Consider the following 24430-nt stretch of genomic DNA (forward strand, 5'->3'; position numbering starts at 1 on the left):
TAAAAGTATAAACAATTGAAAATACTCCAGTAAAGTAAACGTAGCTCAAAATTGTACTTAAGTACAGTACTTGAGAAAATGTCCTTAGTTATTTTACACCACTGCCGATGATGTCACTGGTAGGCAGGTTTCTGAACTGTCCACAGCCATCCTCTGAGACACAGAGTGAGTAGACAGAAATGGTGCCATCTTATAATGAGTGAGGAGTGAGGACCAATAGGCTCTATGCACAGCAGCCATATTGTGAATTCCAAATGTCCTCTTACGGGTCCATTTGGCTCCATGTGTACACTCTCAGAGTTATGGGGGTCGTGGAAATTAAAAAGTCTGAGAACTACTGTGCTAAATGGAACAGAGCCTTCATTAGTATCATTGGTAACACCTGTGAAGGAAGTGACAATATGGCTGCTGTGCATAGAGCCTATTATATGAAGGTTGTAAATAGGTGACGTCGTCTTTTAACAACATCAGGTGTACGTTGCTCTTGAATGGTTCTAGTTCCTTGTGGTGGTCAGAGATGCGGACTCCAGCATTTTCACACCTCCTTCTGCAGCGACACTCTCACGTTGCTGAATATCTTCCCCAGGGCCTCGAAGACCGGGTCGCAGAAGGTGTGCACGGCCAGGGAGTAGATGCGACTCAGGCACATGGACTCGATCAGGCAGCTCTTGATGCAGGGCATGACCGCCCACACGTGGCAGAACGACAGGCAGGCGAACAGGAAGCCCCAGAGCAGCGCCACGGGTATGCCGAAGACGGCGGTCAGGACGCGGTAGCACCAGTACTTGGACACTGTGAAGGTGGTGAAGCTGGCTTTCCACACCCCGTCCAGGCTGTGTGTGCCCTCGGGCTCGGCGATCACGTCTTCAAAATCGACCTATATAGGCAAGGCAAGGCAAGGCAAGCGAATGCAAGTTTATTTGTACAGCTAAATATTTGACCTCACAAGGATATGATTTTTTTAGGAAACAATGTAGGCAATATATCAATATTATAATGATAGTGTGATATGAGACTACCGGTACATATGGTTCAAAAAATCTTAATGCAAAAGTAGCAGATCTACAAGTTCAGACCAGTTTCTTTTTTGTATTGGTACCAGACACGGTAAAACGTAGGCTAGCTAGCCTATACTATTTGTCACATTTCTCACGTAGGTACGATGACGTCATCGCGCATTTGCACATGGTCATTATAATAATAAATAATAATACATAAACACTGGACCGCTCATGGTCATTATAATAATAAATGGAGAGAGAGAGAGAGCAACACTACGGTCTATGAAACAAGGCACGCTCATTTATGGCAAAAGTAGCCTACAAAAGTATTGGCATCAAAATATACTTAAGTAGAAAGTATAAGCTACTCATTATGCCGAGTGTCACGTTTTTCTTGTATTATTATGAAAAAGCTTTGAAACATGCTGTAACTCATTCACTGTGACGAAAACCCTCTTTCTGCGCCGAGTAGCGCGCGGTGCGCACACGGGTTGAATGCGGGGTCATGTCGCCCTAAAACACAATCGCCCCAGGTCAAAATCCAGCGACCATGGAGCGGGCGTGGATGGCCCACTCAAAAGGTGCGTGGGGCGTGGTGTTTTGGGACGACCGTTCCGGCTGCCCATGTAATGAATTGATTAAGTAAAACTCATCTGTTTTCGCTTCAGCTGCGCCCTAATAATGTTGTTTTCATTTATTTTTGTTCACGTATGCTATTAAAACAATGCAGTTATTGCAGTATTGGGCCTTAACATGTGATTAAAAATGTATACGTATTTGGCCCCTCATATATAAAATAAATTTAAAATCTGATTTAAAATTTAAACTTGCAGCTGATCAATGCGTTTCTGCGTTTACGTGTGGACAGAGATTTTAAAAAAAAATCTTTGTCATGTGGCCAGGGATTCTTTTTAAAAACTGAGGACTAAAATACCCGTTTAGAAAAAGATCCATATAAGTGTAGCCTATAGGCCAGCAATCCTCGGAGCGTCCGTTCTCCTGGACAAGTCTGGGCTTAACCATTACAGGCTTATTAAATGACGCTATAGAATAGAATCATTCATTTTATCCCGCAGGAGCGACCGTGGCCGAATTAGAGATTTGATAGGTCATTTTTGGACAATTATGACAGCACTACTAAGCACGGACATGCGCAAAGGAATGCATGTATTCCAAACAGAGAGGAGCGTTCGGAATAGTGAAAAGTGTTTACATGGTCAATTCCGATTCAAACGGTCTATACCACCCCTCCAAACCCGAAGACGGGAATGGAATATTCTATTCCAATTGACGTGTTTACATGAGCATTTCTATTCTGAATGAATTCATCCATTCATTCATTCATTCCGAATAGAAGTGTATTAATTCCCGAATGAAACTGTCCATGTAACAGCAGATCTCTTGTTGAGCTGTCGACATCATGAGCTGTAAGCGCCTGGGATCTGTTCCTTTTCTTATGACAGTACACTGTAGTTTCTGATTTGTAGGCAACTTTGTTGAGTGTATTTCATGCATAATTGATTTATTTTACATTCACTGTGTGTAGATTAGCTCAATGTGTTCACCTGCTTGCTTGTTTGTCTGTTAGTTTGTTACAGTCTGTCTTTTTCTTTCTTTTTCGTAGTTTTACTCCATTTCTTGATGTACAAGTGTGTGACAATAAAACACAGGAGCTTGGACGCTACTTCCTGACTCCCGCATGTCATTTTTTGAAGGAGTTTGGCTGACTGCCTAACTACGTACACTAATGTACACGTAGCGAGGACAGTACACACATATTTGGTGAAAGAGTCAACTCAATATTGAGATTTTAATTTTTAATTTTTCACACCTCAGTGTTTTCCCTTGGATGAAGTAGTAGCACCGGCAGAAATGTGTATATATACTCTAGTCAGATACAGTAGGAACACAACTGGTTGACAAGAAGCTTTGCATGAAGATCAAATCCAAATCTATCCTCTCCTCAAACATGCTCTCCTTTATAGCTCAACAGTAGAACGTTTTGCGCTCTTGCGTGTGTTACATGCCCTGTGACGCCCTTGGCATCTCACAGCTTCTTGCTGACTTATTAGCTGCTCCTAGATAGTATGAGTCTCACAAGCACATCTTTAGACGGTGCTGAGCTGAAGAGGAATTCAGAGCATTGAAAAGTAAAGCAGACATTCATCTTACAAGTCACTGTAACTATATTCATATATGAGATAAATAAAGGTAAGTATTCTGTCAGCATTTGTGAAGAAAGAAAGAAATCAACTATTTGCATCGTTAAGATGAAATGTAAAACATATGCTGAAGTATGAACCTGGATGTAAATGCAGGCATAGGTGTCATGTCCAAACTATCACTCACTGGTAATATGGGCATGGGCATATGCACAGAATACCAACAGTGATGATGTATCTGGCTGATATGTGTAAATATAATATGTCCCTTCGACACACTGCCACACCCTCATTCAGAAATAACTCTGGAGTTAGTCACGCCATGCTAATGGCTATTTCTGGGAGCAATTTTAATATAGGACCAGCGCACCACCGAGGCCAGATAAAGGTGCAGTGTATTTCAAAGCTTAAGCTTCACTTAATGGATTTGTATGAACACATTACACAAGATGAAAATCACAGTTTTCTCTGTAAAAGTGGTTCTCATAGTAGGGATCGGGGGTCCAGTGGGTCCCCAGCTAAATGATTGTTATAAGGAAACAAATGCACCCTTATGGGTCTGTAACTCTGAGAGTGTACAAATGGAACCAAATGGACCCGTATGTACACTCTCAGAGTTATGGGGTCCTTGAAAATAATAAAAAGTTTGAGAAGCAGTACTCTGTATACCGTACCTTCACCACTCCCTCATTGATCTGCTGAGGATCCCTATTGATGAGGTCTATCTCTTTGGTGTGTCTGTCCAGCTTGATCTTCGGCTCCTGGTTGTAGTTAATGTCAGCCATGGTGCTCCTGCGGCTCCTGCCTGAAGGTCGAGGAACGAGGGCCGAACGGACGGGTGCACGAGGAGAAGAAAGAAAGCGAAGCGATTGCACTTGGCCTGCAAACGCGGCGGTGAAAGCCTGCAATGGCAGCTAACCGGGTCAAGGAGTGGCTGTATATAGGCCAGCCGGACCTCTATAGTCAGTGTTCTGGCTCTCCAGGAATGTCAGCAGGCAGCTGTCAATGATAACTATATCAACTAGTCTAAAACACTGCAGACTTACAGTAGCACACACACTACAGTGGCTCAAAGTCATATGTCCCCCCCTCTCTCTCTCTGTCTCTTTCTCTCTCTTACTCTCTCTCTCTCACAACACATACACATACACACACACACACACACACACACACACACACACACACACACACACACACACACACACACACACACACACACACACACACACACACTAATTCCGTTCGCTTTTTTTGTCCGCTTAGAGAGGCTAGATAGGCCATCTGGTAATCAGAAAGTCACCAGTTATTGTTGAAGTGTTCCTGAGCAAGACACTTTAATCCCTAACATTTAAGGTCAGTAGCTTCACTATTGTAATGGCTGGTATTGCAATTACAGGAATTTGTAAATACATTCTGAACTTAGGCAACCACTGAAAGGAGGCTGATAGCGCTGGTGTAATGCTTGGCCTTATTAACAAGAAGAGCTGTTAGAGACGAGCCACAGCTCCTTGACTGAGACAAATAAACAACGAATTACAATAATCCAAGCATGATGCCTCAAAAACATAAAGCATTTCTCAGTAACCAAAGACGTGTGCATCTGATTTTAGTAGCATCTCTTACGCAAACCTTTTTAAAAGGGGGGATTAAACAAGGTACTTGGTATGCAAGCAAAATTCAGAGCACATTTTTGATCTTGTAAACTGAGTTGTGTGCATGCGTGGGAGCGTGTGTGCGTGCGTGCACACGTGTATGTTTGCTCAAGCACAGCTGTGTGCATGACAGCCGTTCCCTAGAGTAGTAGTACAACTGGGTATGGAAGAAGAGTGTGAGGTGGGATGAGGTGATGGGGGGTGGGGGAGTTCAGGCCTGTTTATTGAAAATAAAAAATGTGTTGGCTACTCCTAATAGTGGAACTAAAGGATCTACAGGCCCTTACCATCCTTTGAGACATACAAATGGACACATTTATGGCCCCTTGCGATGTAAAGACATGATTGGCAGTTCAGCAAAATGTTTCTTTATTTGTATTTCTATTTTATGTATTGAAACGTAGACCACAGAAATGCAGATAATGTGCCAATGTCACTCAGTTTATACATATATTTTCACATAATTCATTCTGCAGAACCCACGCAATAACATCTTCGTTGCTAATCAATCAATCAATTTGTAATTCAGAGAGTGTACAAATGCAACCAAATACATCCTTATGGGAACATTCGGTTACATTCGTACACTCCCTGAGCTAAAAGTGCGTCTGTGCAAATCAGAGTGCGTAGATGCAATATGTTGTGGTGTGGATGACTGGATGTGTGTGCGTGCGTGCGAAAAAAGTGACCACGCATTTCCTTCCTTCAGGGGCATGCCATCCCTTGGTCACATTGTTAATGCGAGGATGAACCGCAAATGAATTCCCTCCATTCTACCCATAGTGACTACACATCATTATAAGCCTACTTGATCATATAGTTAAACAACATTCCTTTTAATACTGCCATGCACTTCATTAACCAATCATGTCTGTTTTGACTCTCAAGTTTATTTCTCCATTGTTCCATCTAACCTTACAGTATAACCCAACTATGCATGGAATCTGCTAGATGTTTCAACATAGAATACCTGTTCGCTATCGTAATCGAGACTTTCTCTCCACAGCTGCAAGATCCCAGGTTAGCATTTGTACTGAGAGGATCAACATCCCCTCCGTACGGGGGGCTGCATACTCATACCAGTGGAGAATGTTGAGTTGTGGTGTAGGGCGAACCAAGTAGACCCACTCATGTGTGGGTCTCGGGAGATCCTGCTTTTCGTGATGGATCAGTTGGACAGGGGAATGGCTTTTTCAACCCTCTGGGGTATGGTTCCTGCCATCATGGCCGCCCATGTTGGGAAGTGTAGGCTTTATGAAGGCTGCAGTAACCTCATTGCACTTTGAGCAATGAGAATGAGCCAATGCATACGTATAGATATTAAAAATATGTAAATGCGGAGAGATGGTTTCTTCACTCAGAGAACAATGGTTACAATGTATCCAAACATTCGCCTTATGCAGGGGTGCATGCGGCCCCGAAAGGGGTCCACTGCGGCGCCCAACATGATTTGTGTGTGCGTGTGAAGATCTGTTATTTTTGCTTGCAACATGTTGATATATTGTAGATATTTTTTCGCATTTGACTTGCCTCCTTCTATGGAGTATAAATGATAGGCTTAATATTGTCTAACTCGGTCAAAAACGACTTGAATGCTTCTTCAATACTGAATATTCTGTGACACACATGGATGTTGTTTTTCTTATTTGCCATAACCATATGGACCAAAAATGTATTACCATTGGCCTTCCATGTATTATAGTCTTTAAAATAATCAATAAAATATAGATAGATATAGACTAAATAGAAAACTTTTGAATATGCGTTTATTTACTGGATGAATATGAGCATTATTGGAGCTGTTCTTTGAATACTTGATATTTTGAGTATACTTTGCATATAATTTGAGTATCTAGGAAAGGGCTGTATAAAATGCATGTAGTATTATTATTATTATTATTATTATTATTACCCTTATTATTACACTTATTATTATCATTATTATTAGTATTATTATTATTATGCCCCCCTCCTCCAGCTCTACGGCGATTCCATTACATACGTCGTCATGCCATCCACCCTTATTATTGAATGCTCTGCTATCAAAGAGTTGCTGCAAATGTTTATACATGCATTGCTGATAAACAATGGCTCTGAATAAACCATCTAACCATATTGTGGAAAAGACGACTGTGGTTTAAAACAAAATGTCATTATTTCATAAATGGTAACACTTTTAAAACACTGTTAATTAAAAGCATGTCAACCAACCAATGTCATTAAAGTAATCTCGTCCCATCCTACCTGTTGATGGTTATATGAAACATGAATAACATGTTTATATGAATTACGCTTGATGTTGTAGTAACCTACATTATGTGACCTCTTGGGACAGACCTTCCTGCCCACCTGGGTCTGTTGCGTGAAAAATTTACCAAACAATATGTCCATGTGATAAGAGCATTAGATGATTTAAGTTACCTAAATAAAATGCTTCTTCAACAATACATATATTGAATATTCTGTGATACACATGTATGTTGTGTTTTATCATTTGCCATATACAGTACAGTATGGACACAAACACACACACACATCATCCTTGACCTTCCATGAAAACTACTGTTACGGCCTCCAATACGTCAAACATAACCATAACAACCCAATGGCTCAAAGTAGACTACCTCAACATGAAGAAAGGACGCCACACAAAGGGAAAGGGTTATGGGGTTTTATTTTGTTACCCACATCAAAACTCAGGTCAGTCAAGTGGAGATGCCGGCCAAACTGAAAATAAAGGAGGGGGAGCTAGGCTAACCCCTATAGGGCTGTCGGAGCTAGCCCCCCTCCCTAACTAAAAAGAAAGAACCTCTAAACTCAAATCTAACGAGTCTAACGGGACTACCGGTCATCTCCAGGCCAAACTAAAGCAGCACACTAAAATAAAGCAGACACAAAGAAAAGGCTATCTAAGCCTGGCCCAACAAAGTGTGTGTTGTGCTGTATGGGTCTGTGTATGCTTTTAAAGCTGTTACATGGGACTGCAGCTCCAATCAAGGATGAGATGCAGGTATCCCAGCCTGGTAAGAGAGGAGAGAGTGTTAAAGGCACTGCCACACAATATGTATAGAAGATGTCATGGTGTTATGCAACACTATTCAAAGATGAGATTACTTTTATTGACACTGAGGGTACATTGTCACGGCAAAGAATAAGGCATAGATGAAATACATAAATTCCCAAAGAATATACAGCATCTTGATTATGGGAAAAATAGCCTAGAGGTCTAATTATTTCTATGTCATCGATATCGACATATTTTCATAATAGCAGCTTATAGTTAAGACATTGGTTGCACTGCATGATATGTTATTGCATATGAAAAATCCTGAGTGTCAACTTGAAACAAAACACTCTGCTCAACGATATCGCTAGCTTTTTCAATTATAATCACAGGCCAGTCTCTGGCAATTACAGTCTCTCAGATAGACTGCATGGGGTTCTGAGCAGTGGTGGTCTGGTGGACAGTAACAAAATGCATTATGTATTTTTGGATATAGGCTGACTTTCACTACACACATTTCAAAGACAAATATTGTACTTTTGACTGCACTACATTTCTAGAAAGGGAAAAACTACATTATGAATTCACCACTTGAACCCTATTTCAAATAGAGTGAAAAAAGCAGATCTACAAGCTCGCGTGCCTCTGGCTGTTTATTTCATGGTATGGTTTGTATGGTTTGTCTATCAGGTTCTGGCACTCACAAACAACTGATGAAATATCTTCCTTCTTTGAACATTTACAAAAGGCTCTCAATTGCCAGTTCTTTTGTGTATTTTCGCCATTCATCTGGAATTTCCCCAAATGTTTTGCCAGGATGACATTCCTTTAAATCCTTCTCAAATTGGCACATAAACCACTTCCAATAGATTGCTTCTGAATGTGGGGTGATACTCCAACAATCCCAAGGTGGACCAGCGTTTTTGTATTCTTTGTAGGCGATCATCTTGTTAGATTTTGAACTGAGAAATTCTTTACCACTTGCTACTAAGGTAGTGCAAAAATCAATACCATAAGTGTTTAGAAATGTATCAGCAAGACGGTGGAGACCCAGATCATGTATCCGATAATATAGCACAAGAACCTTTTAAAGCTATTCCAGATATTGCACTTGTACGATGGAAATGGGTGCTATGATCAGTCTCATGTCCCTCTACATCGTTGGTGCAGACAGCGTAGCAGAAGGGACATTGTTCCCAGCAGCCATTACAGAGATGTTTCTTTAGCGTTGCATCAGGTAATTCCCTGAACATCTCCATCTTCAAAGGTGTTGTACAATTGAGATTTTGCTTAAATTCTGTAATGATGTTTTCCAGACCTTGCTTTACTGTTTCCTCAAGAAAGTCAAAGTCTGTAATATCTTGGCAAACAACACCTTCAGGGTAGTTACCACTTAACACTAGGTGACCAGAGAGTTTGTCACAGAATGTCTTCAGCCATGCGTGGATGTCTTTTTTAGACTGTTTTACCTCTCTTGTTGCAGACTCCATGGCATGTATTATGCACTGTTTGTTGTCATCTATGTTTGTCCTCATCAGTTTAATAACTCTTGGATGTTCTTCTGTTTTGAGATACCTGTCAACAGTATCTGTGATGACATTTTCAAAATGCTCCTTCGGATTTTCAATATAGCTTTTGAAACCGTTGAAGGACTCTGCTCCAGCTAATGATTTCAAGATGTGTTTTTCCACATTAGATTTGTTTCCGTTCAATTCTTGGGAGGAGAATTGTATTTCCTCGATTAAATCAATGGCAGCTAGGTCATACACAGCCTGTTCAATCGATGATTTCAGTTTGGAACAAAGAAAATCACCAAGCACAGCTGTGGATGTTGAATTACCCAAAAACTGCTTGAAGACACTGTAGTACTGTGGCTTCAGTTTTTGAATGTTTGTAGCAGCATTGTTATTTAGGAATTCATTGTGGAGGTCAGTAAATCTTTTGCCTGCATTTTCACACACATAAAGTAAAAGGTCTATATTGAACTCCTTCTTAAACCTATGGTTTGTATTTGATTGGGACTCCTTTACTTGTTCTTTGACAAAGTTAGCAATCTTGTGCATATGACTGGAGCTGTAGCCTGTTTTGGGGATAGATAAGCTCTCTATGATACTCTCAGCCTGGTTCATGACACCTGTAACAAATTGTCTGATAGGATCATGGTCTGTGGTTGGTATTTTATTGCCAAAATTGGTTTCTAAGTACTTGTTATAATCTGGACGGGTGCAAATTGATCTATATTTTCCAGTAGACTTCTTTTCATCTACCTTTGCACGATCACGGATCATTTCAGTGAGAACATTCATCACTTCATTCTCCATGTTAACGTCTTCAGTTGGTGGTGTGTTTTTGGTGACTTCAGATACCCACGTCTCCCATAATGAGTCAAACTCTGATTTGAGCTTGTTCTCATCCTCATCTTGTAATTTCAGTGCGAGTTCTTTACTCTTTTGAACAAGTGTGTTCTCATATGTCATCCTGCTCTCTTGCAGTTTCTGCAAAGCTTCTTTTTGTTCGATAACCCGAACCATCTTTCTTCTTGTCGCTCTAACAAGGTCAATGTGGAGCCCTGCAATATTAGACTCAAATTTGCCTTTCCACTGTGTCACTATTTCTATGTGTTTGCTTTCAGCAAAATCTTTGTTCATTGTCTTGTTCAATGTTGTTCCGTAGTGTGTTCTCCGCTGTCAGAAAGGCACTCCTGAGATCCCAAGACCATTTTCCATACTCGTCTTCCAATTTCCTGTGCAGTGATACTTCCAGTGTGTTTTTGAAGCTAAAAACAAAGTTCTCATTCAGCAATGCAGTCCACAGGTCCTGCAAAATGGATATAAATGCTGATAGACATTTTCCTCCAGATTCTGATATTTTGGAAATTATCCTGTTCTTCACTTCCATGATGTTTTCACTGTAACAAGGATTAGGAGGGGCCATGGGTGGACTTCCTTCCCATAATTGGGCGATATAGCTTACATCGCTCTGTATGTCAAATGCAATGATGTCGTTGAAACACTCTGCATTTAGTCCCTCCTCTTTAGCAGCCAACAGAGTCATCTCATCAAGTCTTTCCTGTAGGCGTCTCCTATTCTCCATGTTTTTCTCTCCAGCAACAAGATCTCCAACATTCTGGTGCACAAACACACAGCTGGGGGACATATTGACCATCTTCATCCTCATGAGAGCCTGAACAGCAATCTGAACAATATCCTGGATCTCAGATGAAGTCTCTCCAAGGATGTTGATCAAAGTCATGTCTCCAACACCAATGACAAAAGTCGCAAGTTCATTGTCATGGTTAAATGTTCCCGTCCCAGATACATGTAGGTCTAAAGCTCGAAGGCCTTCAGTGTCAATAACAAGAACATAATCAACTTTGAGCTCAGCTCTGTTGGCATCTGGAACTCTGAGCAACTGCATGAAAGCCCCCCTGGTGCATCTTCCTGCACTTACAGGTAATTCTAATCCAAACATTGTATTCAACAATGTTGATTTCCCAGTGCTTTGAAGCCCCAACACTGACAAAACGAATATCTTTGGGTCTTTCAGTTCTTTGATGACCTCATCTAGAACACTGGTGATCCATGTTAAAGGCACATGAGCTGCGTCACCATCCATCAGTTCTATTGGGTGTCCTGATATCATAACTTCTGCAGCGAGCTTGGGGAGTGAGGTGTAGTATGGAGTTTGTCCTAAAGTCTTTGAACAGTATGCAGAGGCTTCATAGATTTGTCCCATCTCTCGCATAATGTGCTGAAGTCCAAATGTTACTGCTTGCAGGTTTGTTGAAATTTCTTCAAGTTCCTTCTGATTCTTTTCCAAATTGTCTGATTGATCACGGTTCCTCTTTAACTTCAAAACCTCATTCCATTTCTCATGGTATTTATGTTGAAGTGTTGAGAGCTGATCTGGAAGAAGTTGATCCAGGAATATTTCCATCCATATTAGGAAGAACATTCGCTCCTTTTCAGTCAGAGCCTGGCATTTTGCAAGGAAGAGTTGCATGAAAGCAGTTGGGGCAGCATTATGTTGTTGCTGTCTGATTTTTCTCATCTCTTCGTAAATTTGAATCTTCTTGTTTTCAATGTTATCTTGTAATTTGTAAAGTTCTTTATTTTGTTTACACCAATCATGCCATAGACTTCCTTGGCAGGGTAAGACTGTCTCTTTCACAGTTAAAAGGTCAGAGCTCAGCTGATCTATTACACTTTCTGCAGCTGTCTTTGCTCTCCGGCAATCACCAAACTCTTCATCCACTTTTAAGCCTGGTTGTTTGGCCATGTTCTCCAGATTGAAGGAGCACAGTTTGTTTGTTCCAGACAAACAATTTCTTATCAGACTTTTCAGTTCCTTTGAAACTTCTGACTGATTTCGATCCTTTGTGCCTATTTTGTATTTTTCAGCACTTCCCATCTTACGTGCGACTGATTCGTCATCAGTGGTAATACATATAAGAGGTGTGTCAGAGTTGAAGAGCTTCTTCAAGATTTCTGTACATTTGTTCTTCTCACTGAGACTTGACACAAGCACAATGTTGACTGAAGCCATTTGAGTCAGAATGTCACGCTGCCTCTCATTTTCTACCCCATCACCATGGAGGTTGCAAAAGGCAATACAGTCAGTGAAATCATCACTGGACTTCCCACTGGGGCAGTACCAGGCAATATCCACCACACCATCCATGAGGAGGCAGGATTTGGTACTTCCTGAGCAATGTCGATGAAAAAACGTCTTGTGATTTTCATTGATAAGATTGCACAGTAACTGAGACTTCGATTCAGACGGTGAGCCAAGTCTGAAGACTGCCACCATTGGTGTCTGTGCCTGACAAATAGGCATGCTGATGGCTCTATTTTCACCATTTGTGTTTTTCCAGCTTTTTCTAATCTTACGGAATGCCCACAAAGGACATTCCAGTTCTTTAGTGGAAAGACTGGGCACAAGCACAGGTAAAGCATACTGACATTGAGACAACTTGGTCATCATGTACTGCTGAAGGAAACTGTCTGCACAATGAAACATTGCCATCTGAAGATCCATTGGGTGGATATGAGATTGCTTCGCTTTGGTACTTTCAGTTAAAGTACAAAATTCATCAAAAGAACATTCCTCCTCATTCACCTGAGTGTAACGAGATTTATAGTCAAGGGATATTAACTTCCTCATAAAAGCTCGGCATAGCTCTTTTTCAGAGAAAATGTTCTGGTTTTGCATCTGCTCAATTACAAGGAACTCATCTACTGACAATTTGTTTTTGTACCTGTCTTTAAGGTCAAGTCTCTCCATGAGTTCCTCTATTTCTTTTTTCAAACCTGGGTTTTCTGTTGATTCCTCCTCTGCTCTCCTCATTCCTTTGGGAAGCTCCAGCTTATCATGTCCTTCCTTTAGAAATAGATAAAATATATGTCAGACTATAGGAAAGTCTTTTTCACATCACATAATAGTATAGAGCAGTGGTTCTCAACCTGTGGGTTGGGGCCCACTGGTGGGCCGTGAGGATATTGCAAGTGGGCCCCCAAGTAATAGGCAAAAAACTAAGATTGTAATGATGAAATAACAATATTTGAAAAAATGATAATGTAAAAAACAGAAAGAGCTTTCATTGTGATACTGATAAATAGGAACTTAAAGTAAATTACGTTAGTTCCATTGATCCAAGCCGCAACACAATCGATTGATTCACCATTAAAACAAACAATACTCTGAAAATGCACCCGTCTGACCACTTAAAGGGATATTTCACTTTCAAACATGTTTAGGGTCATTTTAACGTCTACTCGCTTTTTTTGAGTTAAAATTTGCAGGGTGCGTGCAAAATTTGACAGAAATTGAAATTGGTTCATGTTTTGAGGCATTTTGTTCAAAACGGACCTCTCCTGCAAACTTTGGAAGCGAATGTTAGCCAATTAGGATGGAATATGAAAAATGGGACAGATCTGTGTTGACCACATGACTATAGAGATACTGTGTACCAATTTGCGTGATTTTTGCAAAGAATTTGTAGGAGTAATTTCAACAAATGTGTTTTGTACAAGTCGGCCTCCTGGTGGCGCTCTAAAAGGAACATGTAAAAAATGCAGGGCAAAGGTTTTTCCTTGGCCTCTAGGGAATGTGCGTGCAAAGTTTCACACAGATCGGTGCAGTTATAAACGTGAAACGGGCCTGTTATAGCGCCTCCATGAGGCTGATTTGAAACATTTCAAGTGGCATTTCTTCCTCGGCCGAGAGGGAATGTACGTGCAAAATTTCACGGAGATCACATGCTGCGTTGATGATTTATTTGTATTCTTTTCTTAATTTCAGCGGCAATGATGCTTGACAATAAACAAAACTCTTGGTAACACTTCCTATACATCCCATGTCTATAATACATTATAAATATACTTATAATGCATCATAATCTGCTTATAACACTGTATAATTACAATTGTAAGAACTAAAAAATATTCATGCTTTGCAATGATAATCATTAACACATTAATGACCTATTGTAAGTATTGGAATACTTATTGGAATAATTGCTGGATATTCACAGACATGTTTTGGCAAGGATCACAGTGTATTATAATTCTCAAGTGTATTTGAAAACATCATTGCAACAGTATGAGTTATAATGTTTCTTACAGATTTTTGGTATACATAAAAATATATATATATTTATATATAAATATAAATATATATATATATATATATATATATATATATATATATATATATATATATATATATATATATATATATATATATATATATATCCTGATTGGCTAAGATATATATGTGTGTGTGTGTGTGTGTGTGTGTGTGTGTGTGTGTGTGTGTGTGTGTGTGTGTGTGTGTGTGTGTGTGTGTGTGTGTGTGTGTGTGTGTGTGTAATACACTGTTATAATGCATTATACAGTAATGTGATGATAAGTCATTTTTGAAAGTAGGCAAAAATGTTTTGTCTTGTGTGCTTATAGTGACTTATAATCACCCTATGCATTATAACAGTGGCCTTTATAAAATCCCCATGAAAGGCTTGTTCATACGTTTCTTACCATATCCTTGGTCTGGCAATTATCTTCATCAGTGAAATCTATTTTAAAATAAAGTTAAAGAACATACAAATACAGTAAATAGCATGTAAATGTGGCTTTATTTAATGACATCTTTTGATATCATGTAGCCTATTTCCTAAAAAATAAAATACAAATAATAATAAAAACAAGACGTATCAATATGACATAATTATGTCTCTTTTTCATTGAACGTGGATTTTTGAAACACAAACGTGGATTTTTGAAACACAAACGTGAAGCACAGCATTTGAAACTGGATTTCAAACACAAATCCAAAAAACACTTGCAAACCAGAACTTTTTTATTCAAATACAAACCAGGACTTGTGCATTTATTAATTATGAGACTGAATTGACTCCATAGTTTTCTTAGCTTTTCGTTTTTCATAAACTGTCTTCTGTATGTTTAGTCGGCTAGTAAAACAACCATGTAAGGATGTAAGGACTGACCAGCTGTTATTGTGTGACTCTGAGGGGGTATAACATGCTGTGTACTTGTAGAAGGGATCTCTTGTCCGGACGCCGGAGGTCTCTCTGTCTGTGATGAAGTTCCTAAAGAAAAAGATACAGATTTATTCCTGACATGCAGTGGTTCTTCCCGTATCTCTGAACAACTTCTTAATGGTACTTTACTGAAGAAACTAGCCTACCTTACAACAAGGGAAGTGTCAATCGGACACGTAAAGCAATCTGATAATACATCAACCAAACAGGCAAACACAGGGTCTATATATAGACTAAACACTGAATGGGGCATGGGAACAGGTGAGGAGAACAACACCGGTGAAACCAAGTAGTCATTATGGCACTGGGCGAATGGGTGTGTTGGCACAGGCTATGGCAGAGGCAGAGGCAGAGGCTGTGACAATTTCCATTAAGAAATGGACTCAATAATCAATAATACATAGATAAGAAAGGACAAAGGCTACATCAATAATCAACTAGAAAAAGTGCTCCTCAGAGCACAGGTCTCCGCCAGGTCAGGTAGGTTATTGTGGCCTCCTGGTGGCGCTATAATAGGCCAATGTGAAAAGGTAGCCATTTCTTCTTAGGCCTTGCACGGCAATCAGACACTGCATTCATGATTTGAGGCATTTTGTTCAAAACAATTGTTTTGCTAAATTAGACCTGCTGGTGGCGCTATAACAGGCCAATGTTAAATGGGTGGCATTTGCTCCTCAACAGTGTGAATGTGCGTGCAAAGTTTGACCGCAATCGGATACTACCACTACTGCAAACTTTAGATGTAAATCTTAGCCAATCAGGATGGAATATGAAAAATCAAACACATCCGTCTTGATCACATGACTATAGAGATCATGTGTACCGATTTGCGTGAAATGTGGATAAAATCGGAAGGAGTAATATTTAAAAAATGGTTTTACATAAGTCGGCCTCCTGGTGGCGCTATAAAAGGCAGATGTGAAAAATGCAGGGCAAGGGTTTTTCCTTGACCTCTAGGGAGTGCGCTTACAAAGTTTTACACAGATCGGTGCCTCTTATAGCGCCACCATGAGGCTGATTTAAAAAAAATCTATTGCCATTTCTTCCTTGGCATAGTGGAAATGTGTGTGCAAAATTTCAAGGTAATTGCATCCTGTGTTCATGATTTGAGGCATTTTGTTCAAAACGGAGCACTCCTGCAAATTTTGGAAGCCATTTTTAGCCAATCAGGATGAAATATGAAAAATCTTAAAGACCTGTTTCGTTAAATGACTATAGAGATACTGTGTACCGATTTGCGGGATTTTTGGACAAAATCTGTAGGAGTACTGTCAAAAAATATGCTTTGCACAAATCGGCCTCCTGGTGGCGCTATAAAAGACCCATGGGATTTTTTTTTTGGCAGAGGTTCTTCTGTGGCATCCAGGGAGTGTGTGTGCACAGTTTCACAGCGAGCAAGCCAACGGTGCCGGAGATTAGCTGTACACAGACAGAATGACACACGGACACACGGACGGACACACGGGCGGACGGACAGGGGGCAAAACATACTCTCTCGCCATGCCTTTCGGCCTGGCGGAGACAATAATACATAGATAAGAATCAACATAGTCTATGTTAATAATCAATAATACATAGATAAGAAAGGACATAGTAGACTACATACTTGACTACAGAGATAATATGTAGTGATTTGCATGATGTTTGGACAAAATGTGTTGGAGTAATATAAAAAAGAGCAAAAATCTGCCTCCTGGTGGCGCTAAAATAGGGCAATGTTAAAAGGGTGGCATTTGTTCCTCAACGAAGTGCGAATGTGTGTGCAAAGTTTCACCGCAATCGGACGCTGGGTTCATGATTTGCGGCATTTTGTTCAAAACAGGCCACTCCTGCTAAGTTTAGATGTCAATCTTAGCCAATCAGGATGGAATATGAAAAATCAAAGAGATCCGTCTTGATCACATGACTACAGAGATCATGTGTACCGATTTGCGTGAAATTTGGATAAAATCTGAAGGCTTAATATACATTTTTTTATTTTACTTTAGACGGCCTCCTGGTGGCGCTATAAAAAGCAAATGTGAAAAATGCTGGTTTTTCCTTGGCCTCTAGAGAGTTTGCAAACAAAGTTTTACACAGATCTGTGCAGTTATTGGTAAAAACACGAATCGGCCTGTTATAGCGCCACCATGAGGCAGATTTTAAAGTGGCATTTCTTCCTCTGCCTAATGGGAATGTGCGTGTGAAATTTCACGGAAATTGCCACCTGCGTTCATGATTTGAGGCATTTTGTTCAAAACGGACGAATCCTGCAAACTTTGGAGGCCAGCCTTAGCCAATGAGGATGGAATCTGGGAAATCGGACAGATCCGTGTTGATCACATGACTATAGAGATACTGTGTACCGATTTGTATGACGTTTGGATACAATCTGTAGGAGTAATATCAAAAAATGGGTTTTGCACAAATCGGCCTCCTGGTGGCGCTATAACAGGCCCATGTGAACATTTTGGGGCAGAGGTTCTGAATTGGCATCCAGGGAGTGTGTGTGCACAGTTTCACTGCAATCAAGCCAACGGTGCCAGAGATTAGCTGCTGACTAGCCTCGATCTCCAGACTTTTATTGTTTAGTTAAATAAAAGCCTGGAGGAACGCGTCGGTGTACCCGGTATAGGAAGTGTTTCATTTCCCTAAACCAACCAGAGTGCAGTGGGCGTCGCTCGTAATGTTGTGTTAACGGGGCGGGGGTTGACGGACAGATCGGTGAACCAATGGGATCAGGCGCAGTCTCTCTGCGCCTCTATACACCCGCCCCTCTATACACCCGCCCCTCTATACACGAAATCAGGAGCGTTGGTGCAGCCTAGCTGCTGACAGACGGACGGACGGACGGACGGACGGACGGGGGGTAAAACATACTCTCTCGCCATGCCGGACGGACGGAATAATCGGACGGAATAATCAATAATACATAGATAAGAAAGGACATAGACTATGTTAAAGGCATACTAGGTAACGTTTTCAACAAAACTAAAGTTAAATTGTATATCTTTTGTGAGTGGCAAAAGTTTCACAACACCCACTCCATGAATTTCACCCCCGGAAGCCTTTTATTTATATATTTTCTATTGAACGTGGACGGGGGGGACTTTCCCGGGAAAATGACGTTCCTGGCCAACGTCATGACGTTCCTGGCCAACGTCATGACGTCCTGGCCGACGTCCTGGCCGACGTCGGTTTCCTGTTTGGCCAGGAACTACCGCGCTAATAACAAAAAGGAACCTCACGCTGATTTTAAGAGAATGTAGGATTGGAAGATCGAAAAAGAACAGAAAAAGAAAGCACAGCTCATGGTAACTAATGCGAGAAACGATCCGTAGATAGTATAAAACAATTAAAAGATCGCTTTTTGAAACGCTTCCGGCTTCCGGTGAAAACGAATGGAATTCTGGGTAATCGAGGACTACGGAAATTGTATGCAGTGACGGTAGTGACCAGCAGAGGTTGCTAAAAATCGTTATTTGTGATTCTGCATTGTACAACTTTAATAATCAATAATACATAGATAAGAAAGGACATAGACTATGTTAATAATCAATAATACATAGATAAGAAAGGATGTTAAAGATGGAGTGCCATGATATTTTTCAACCCTAAAACCTGATCATAAGGTATTATTATTATGTAAGGATTTTTTTCAACAAAAAGAAAGTGTACAGTAAGTGTTAAAATGTTGTTTTTATGTAGACACACCCACCAGTTCATTAAGTATACCTGGTTCTCACCTTAGCACCTCCTCCACCACCTTAGCACCACCCACCTGTCCTAGTCCCTCCTCCTCCTCATGCCCACACCTGTTGTGTTATGATAATGAGGGGGAGGGTATGGCTTTGTGATGTCACTAAAGCGCTGTTTCTCTATTGGCACGTTTGACCCTCAAGGTTTCAGCCTCCAGGAAGAAACTCCAAATAGTCAGAGAAGACATAAAACACCATAAAAACACCACCGGGGGGCTTAATGAAGTTCTATCAACCTCATAGACACATGAAAAACAGAAAAAGTGCAAAAACATGGCACCAGCTCTTTAATAATCAATAACAGATAAGAAAGGACATAGACTATGTTAATAATCAATAATACATAGATAAGAAAGGAGACTATGTTAATAATCAATAATACATAGATAAGAAAGGACAAAGACTATGTTAATAATCAATAATACATAGATAAGAAAGGACATCGACTATGTTAATAATCAATAACTAGACCATACCCGTAGGGGGATATGAGCACCCAAAGTGTGCAGTTTGGCTTATGCGGTGAGAACAGACAGTTTACAGTATACAGTATACAGTATACTGTATCAGGGATCGAAAGTGAGTTTGTACTGTGTAGTGCAGTGGTTCTCAAACTTTTTCATGGCAAGGACCCCCAAATTGACACTTGTTAGCCCGCGGACCCCCATTTGAAAAGATATGCCAGGGACCCCCATAAGAGAAGATTTTTTTACGGCTCTAGCAGTGAATCTCAACCATTATAATTTCAAGGACCCCCAGTTTGACATGCATTAGGGCTACGGACCCCCATTTAATGGCATTTCTATCCCTTGGACCCCAGTTTCTATCGTAAAATGTATGTTAATTTAACTCTGAGAGTGTACAAATGGAACCAAATGGACCCGTTAGAGTCCATTTGGTTCCATTTGTACACTCTCAGAGTTACAGACCCATAAGGGTCCATTTGGTGCCTAATCTATCATTTAGCTGGGGACCCCCTGGAACTCCCTCAAGGACCCCACTTTGAGAACCAATGGTGTAGTGTGTACACACACACACGCACATCCCGTCGTGGAGGAACAGAACACACACAAACACCCGGGCATATAAAGATCTAAAAGGCGGAGCCGTTCCCCGTCGGCCGTCGCCAACACACACACGCGCGAGCCGTCGCGAGCGCGCACAAACAAACACACACACACACACACCACGGTACATCCTCATGCGGCCCGTGGCCCGTTGCGAACACACACACGGGCGTCGCGCATACACAAATAATGTACATTGTGACACGTGCCTCCCCAATGTGCATGCACACGTGCGTGTCCACGCATACACGACCGCGGACCCAAGTTGTGGTGCGATCATCTCACACACACACCACGGAGCCACAATGCAGAATGAACTGTGGCTCCCTGGCGAGAGTGGGCGGGGTCTATGGTGTGGACGCAGGCTTTGGTGTTGCCATGTTGGCCTATTGTAAGCGGTTTAGGGGCCATATTGGTGGTAGTGTGTTTTGGCGTTGGTTGTGAAAGTGCAGGTGGGTGTGGGGACGCGTTGTGAGCTTGTAGATCGGCTGTTTTCCAATAGGCAAGGTATATTTGTGAAGGCGCTTCGTTTGGCCTTCTTTTCATAGACCTTGTTGCTTGTAGGGTTCGTTTCGTTTGGCCTTGTTTTCATAGACCTTGCTGCTTGTTTCTCACGCGAAACCTGGCAAGTTACCAAGACACCACGCACCACGACACCACCACAGAGGTTAGTCAAATTTTAGGAGGATACATAGATAAGAAAGGACATAGGCTAAGGTATGTTCATAATCAATAATACATAGATAAGAAAGGACATAGGCTAAGGTATGTTCATAATCAATAATACATAGATAAGAAAGGACATAGGCTAAGGTATGTTAATAATCAATAATACATAGATAAGAAAGGACATAGGCTAAGGTATGTTAATAATCAATAAAGATGTCAAAGTCAGGAGGAGAGATATCTGTTGACTGGTGATTCAGTTTCATGGTCGATGGAGCCAATCACCATCTCAGTCCATCTAGTTAAATAGCAGATCTGCAAGTCGTTGTGAGCTTTACATCATCAATACAAAGTTTTGCTAACTAGCCACATAGTTTCACATAATCAAGATAAAGCTTTACTAATGAACCAGATTAGAGTTCACAGGGACATGGTGACCATCAAGTTACCATAAAAGCCATTGTAGACACTAGACAGCAAAACAACTGTTAGTGATGTCAAATGTAATGTACAAACCATGACTGACTGATGAGTATATAATAATCAGTCACACAGAATGTTGTTATGAATGCTTTTTAAATGTGTATTAATCTCAGATGATGATGCACTTCTGATTATTTTATTTGTCTTTTAACTCCTTCTCGGGTTTTTCTTTGTATTCATCGAATTCCTCTTCCACTTCTTTTCTGGCCTCGTCTCTATTTTAGCTCCAAGTTGACCATCCACATGCTCAGTTTTTCAAGACGTACCTTTCTTCATCTATGCATCATTGGTCATTGCAACATTTAACTTGTGTGTTTACAGTGTGCTGTGTACAAAGCCAAGAGCAACGCCAACAAATCACTGTTATACTGTAATTGGTGACCAATTAAATGATGTTACTCGCTAGGTTTTCGTGTTTTTTTTTATTATTATTGTTATTGTTAGAGTCTGGTAATATTCTGGTGGCACTTGTGGTAAAATGGTGATTTGTATTTATGTCAGGTTTGAATTATGAAACAGCAAATGGCATCACTATTTTCTCTTAGAAACAAAAGAGAGCACTTCATGCAGTAAGGCATGTTTTTGGTTTGAGTCACATGTTTTGCTAATGGAGATGGCCGCAGTAGCTCTTTGTGACTGCAATAATTATCGTGAAGTTACTGATCTTCACGGATCAGTTTGTGTTTGTTTGATGATAATTTCAACTGCTACAGTTGTTAAAAGGATGGCAGATGGTTCAACAAATCAGATATCAGTGAAGCATGAGACCAGACTGATTGAAACAGAGCTAGCTAATACTGAGCTACCTGTTGTAGACGAAAGGGGTTTCCGGGTTGCACACAGAAAGACACACACAGACACAAATAGGGGCGAAAACATAATCTCTGCCTCTCAGACTTCTGGCCTCGCAGAGATAATGAATCACTGGGGACATACAGACGTTATTTTATAGGATAACTGTTGACATGTTGTTAAAGTTTGACGTAAATTTGTAGCAGCATGATTACTGTAAGTATTGTGGTAGATTGACTTTGATTATCAGTTTTTGATGACTAATGGAATTATTTTGTTATTTCCAAACCTGAAAAGAAAATGACACCAACCTCAATGTCTCACAACTAAATGATACGATGTAGAACAATTTGCAATAATTATGCAATGAGTACATTACCATATTAATGCTATCTACACTTACCAGCAACTGTTGCATAGTTCTCAGATTCTGTTGATGTCTTGCTGTCTTCAGTGACGGTGGGACCTTCAGAGAAATCACAGTGGACATGCTGTCCATTGGAAAATCAATTAATGGAACAGCGGGATTCAACAAGGATAAGAAAGGAAGTTGAACATGTTTAAACAGTGCTATACATGGGAGAAAACATACGTTTACATTGCCAACGCAAGTGTCAAAGCATAATAAAAACAATTTAAGAAAGTATACAGTTGGAGGGGGTACAAATACGCTTCTCTTGTCTCTGAATACAATGTGTGAGCTGTAGTAAGGCAGTAGATTGCTGCTGGCCCTAGTGGCACATAGTGGAAAATCCCAGAATTGATGATTGACTTGCGTGATTTGTGGGACAGGCCAAATGAATTATGCCGATCTTAGTAGAAACTAACTGTACTTTGGCATGCAAAGATCTAGTAACTGGGACCACAGGGCCTATGTGACCACCCCCTAAAGGTGGCCTATCCAGTGACCCAATCCAACTTGGGAGACCCCCGTCAGCCTAACACACAGCCATGCACCACATGGAGGTTTTGGAACAAGCAGTACCAGAGGCCGAGTCTCCTCGCTAATCCTACCCACCTATGAGCACTCATCCTGGGCATAGGAAAGACCAAAAAAAGCAGATCTACAAACACACCACGTGTGGCTCATAATATGGTCGCATATGAATTCATGTATTAAGTAACTGTGGAATAACATTCTTAACCAATGATAAATTATTTTGGTTAAATCATAGTTACTTTAACATTAATTGATGATGAAGACTGCTCTTTCATCCTCCTTTCCATTGCTTCCATTTCTTCTTTATGTTTTCTTTTCAGGTCCTCCATCTCTCTCTTCATGGCATTGTCCTTCTCCTTTAAAAACGTATCCGTTTGTTTTTCAATGTCTGTTTCAGCCTCCTGGAACATCTCTGCATTGTAGCACCCCACTCCATTCTCCTTCACCATCTTCTGAACCTTCACCAATAGATCACTGACTTGTTTACGGTTGTCTTTTTCACAGTTGTTGAAGACGTGGTACCTTCCTCCATAGTCAGCAATCAGCTCTTTAAATGAATCATCACTCTTTTCGATGTAGTCCTCAATGGACTGTTCATCGTGCTCTAATGAGTCTCCTCTTGTGAAAAGAATGATTGTGTAATTCTTGGAATTTATTCCAAAGGCTTTCTGGATCAGCTTCAATGAAACTTTATCCTCTGATGTGAGTCGGCCGATTCGTACCACCAACAGGAACACATGAGGCCCCGGGGCCAACATACTGATGCATTTTGACATCTCCTCATAAACCTCTTCCTGGATGATACTTGTATTTAACAAACCAGCAGGTGTGTCGACTACAATAACAGGACGGCCATCAACCTCACCATATGTAGTTGTATTCAACGCATGTTCAGGAGTAGAGACCTCCCTCTGCTCAACCTCTGCTCAACTTGATAAGGCAATCACCTTACCAAGTTCAGCCGTGCTGCTTATCTCTCAGCCAATCTCCGCTGCCACCAAAGTATAAATACACCTGCGTCTGCAGCACCTACCTGTTTGTGTTTCACTGCTAGTTGTTCCAATCCTTCCAGATAGAACTTATCAGTAGTCATTCAAAACAACGCGCGTCTCCACCGTGAGTCTTCGCATCATATCAGCTAAACTCCCTGTGCAGACCCGTCTAAAGCATTTAGCCAGTTCAGCATTTAAAAAAGAAAAAGAAAAAGAAAACTTAATCCAAGCGTTCACAGCAGGTAAGCAGGTAAGCCAGGTAGCGTAGCATAGTTTGTGTTTAGGTTTCGGGCCGCCGTCCGTCATGGACGAGCTGCAAATCAACGCGTCTGACGAGGAGCTCTTCTCCGAGTACTCCCACGTCTCCGACAGCGGC

The 24430-nt window shown here is 40.8% G+C and overlaps 2 protein-coding genes across 3 annotated transcripts; both read right to left on the reverse strand.

Moving 5' to 3' along the window:
* LOC308079952 (caveolin-1-like) lies at positions 1–13188 on the reverse strand. The gene is made up of 3 exons (XM_080421620.1): positions 13077–13188; positions 3838–3968; positions 1–877 (listed from the first exon to the last, which is right to left on the reverse strand). Exons 2-3 carry the CDS (start codon positions 3946–3948, stop codon positions 536–538), a joined length of 453 nt encoding a protein of 150 aa, XP_080277746.1. The 5' UTR covers positions 3949–3968; positions 13077–13188; the 3' UTR covers positions 1–535.
* On the reverse strand, positions 7473–23809 carry LOC308079881 (interferon-induced very large GTPase 1-like). Of its 2 annotated transcripts, none has more exons than XM_080421502.1 (5): positions 23302–23809; positions 22526–22613; positions 15324–15425; positions 14854–14891; positions 7473–13198 (listed from the first exon to the last, which is right to left on the reverse strand). In XM_080421502.1, exons 1-5 carry the CDS (start codon positions 23509–23511, stop codon positions 10448–10450), a joined length of 3189 nt encoding a protein of 1062 aa, XP_080277628.1. In that variant the 5' UTR covers positions 23512–23809; the 3' UTR covers positions 7473–10447. The 2 variants fall into 2 exon arrangements, with proteins under 2 accessions (XP_080277628.1, XP_080277627.1); XM_080421501.1 differs by having other exon boundaries at positions 14845–14891.
* Positions 23810–24430: the final 621 nt, after the last annotated feature.

The sequence above is a fragment of the Gymnoscopelus braueri genome (genome assembly GCF_963280865.1).
Source record: "Gymnoscopelus braueri genome assembly, chromosome: 3".
NCBI lineage: Eukaryota > Metazoa > Chordata > Actinopteri > Myctophiformes > Myctophidae > Gymnoscopelus > Gymnoscopelus braueri.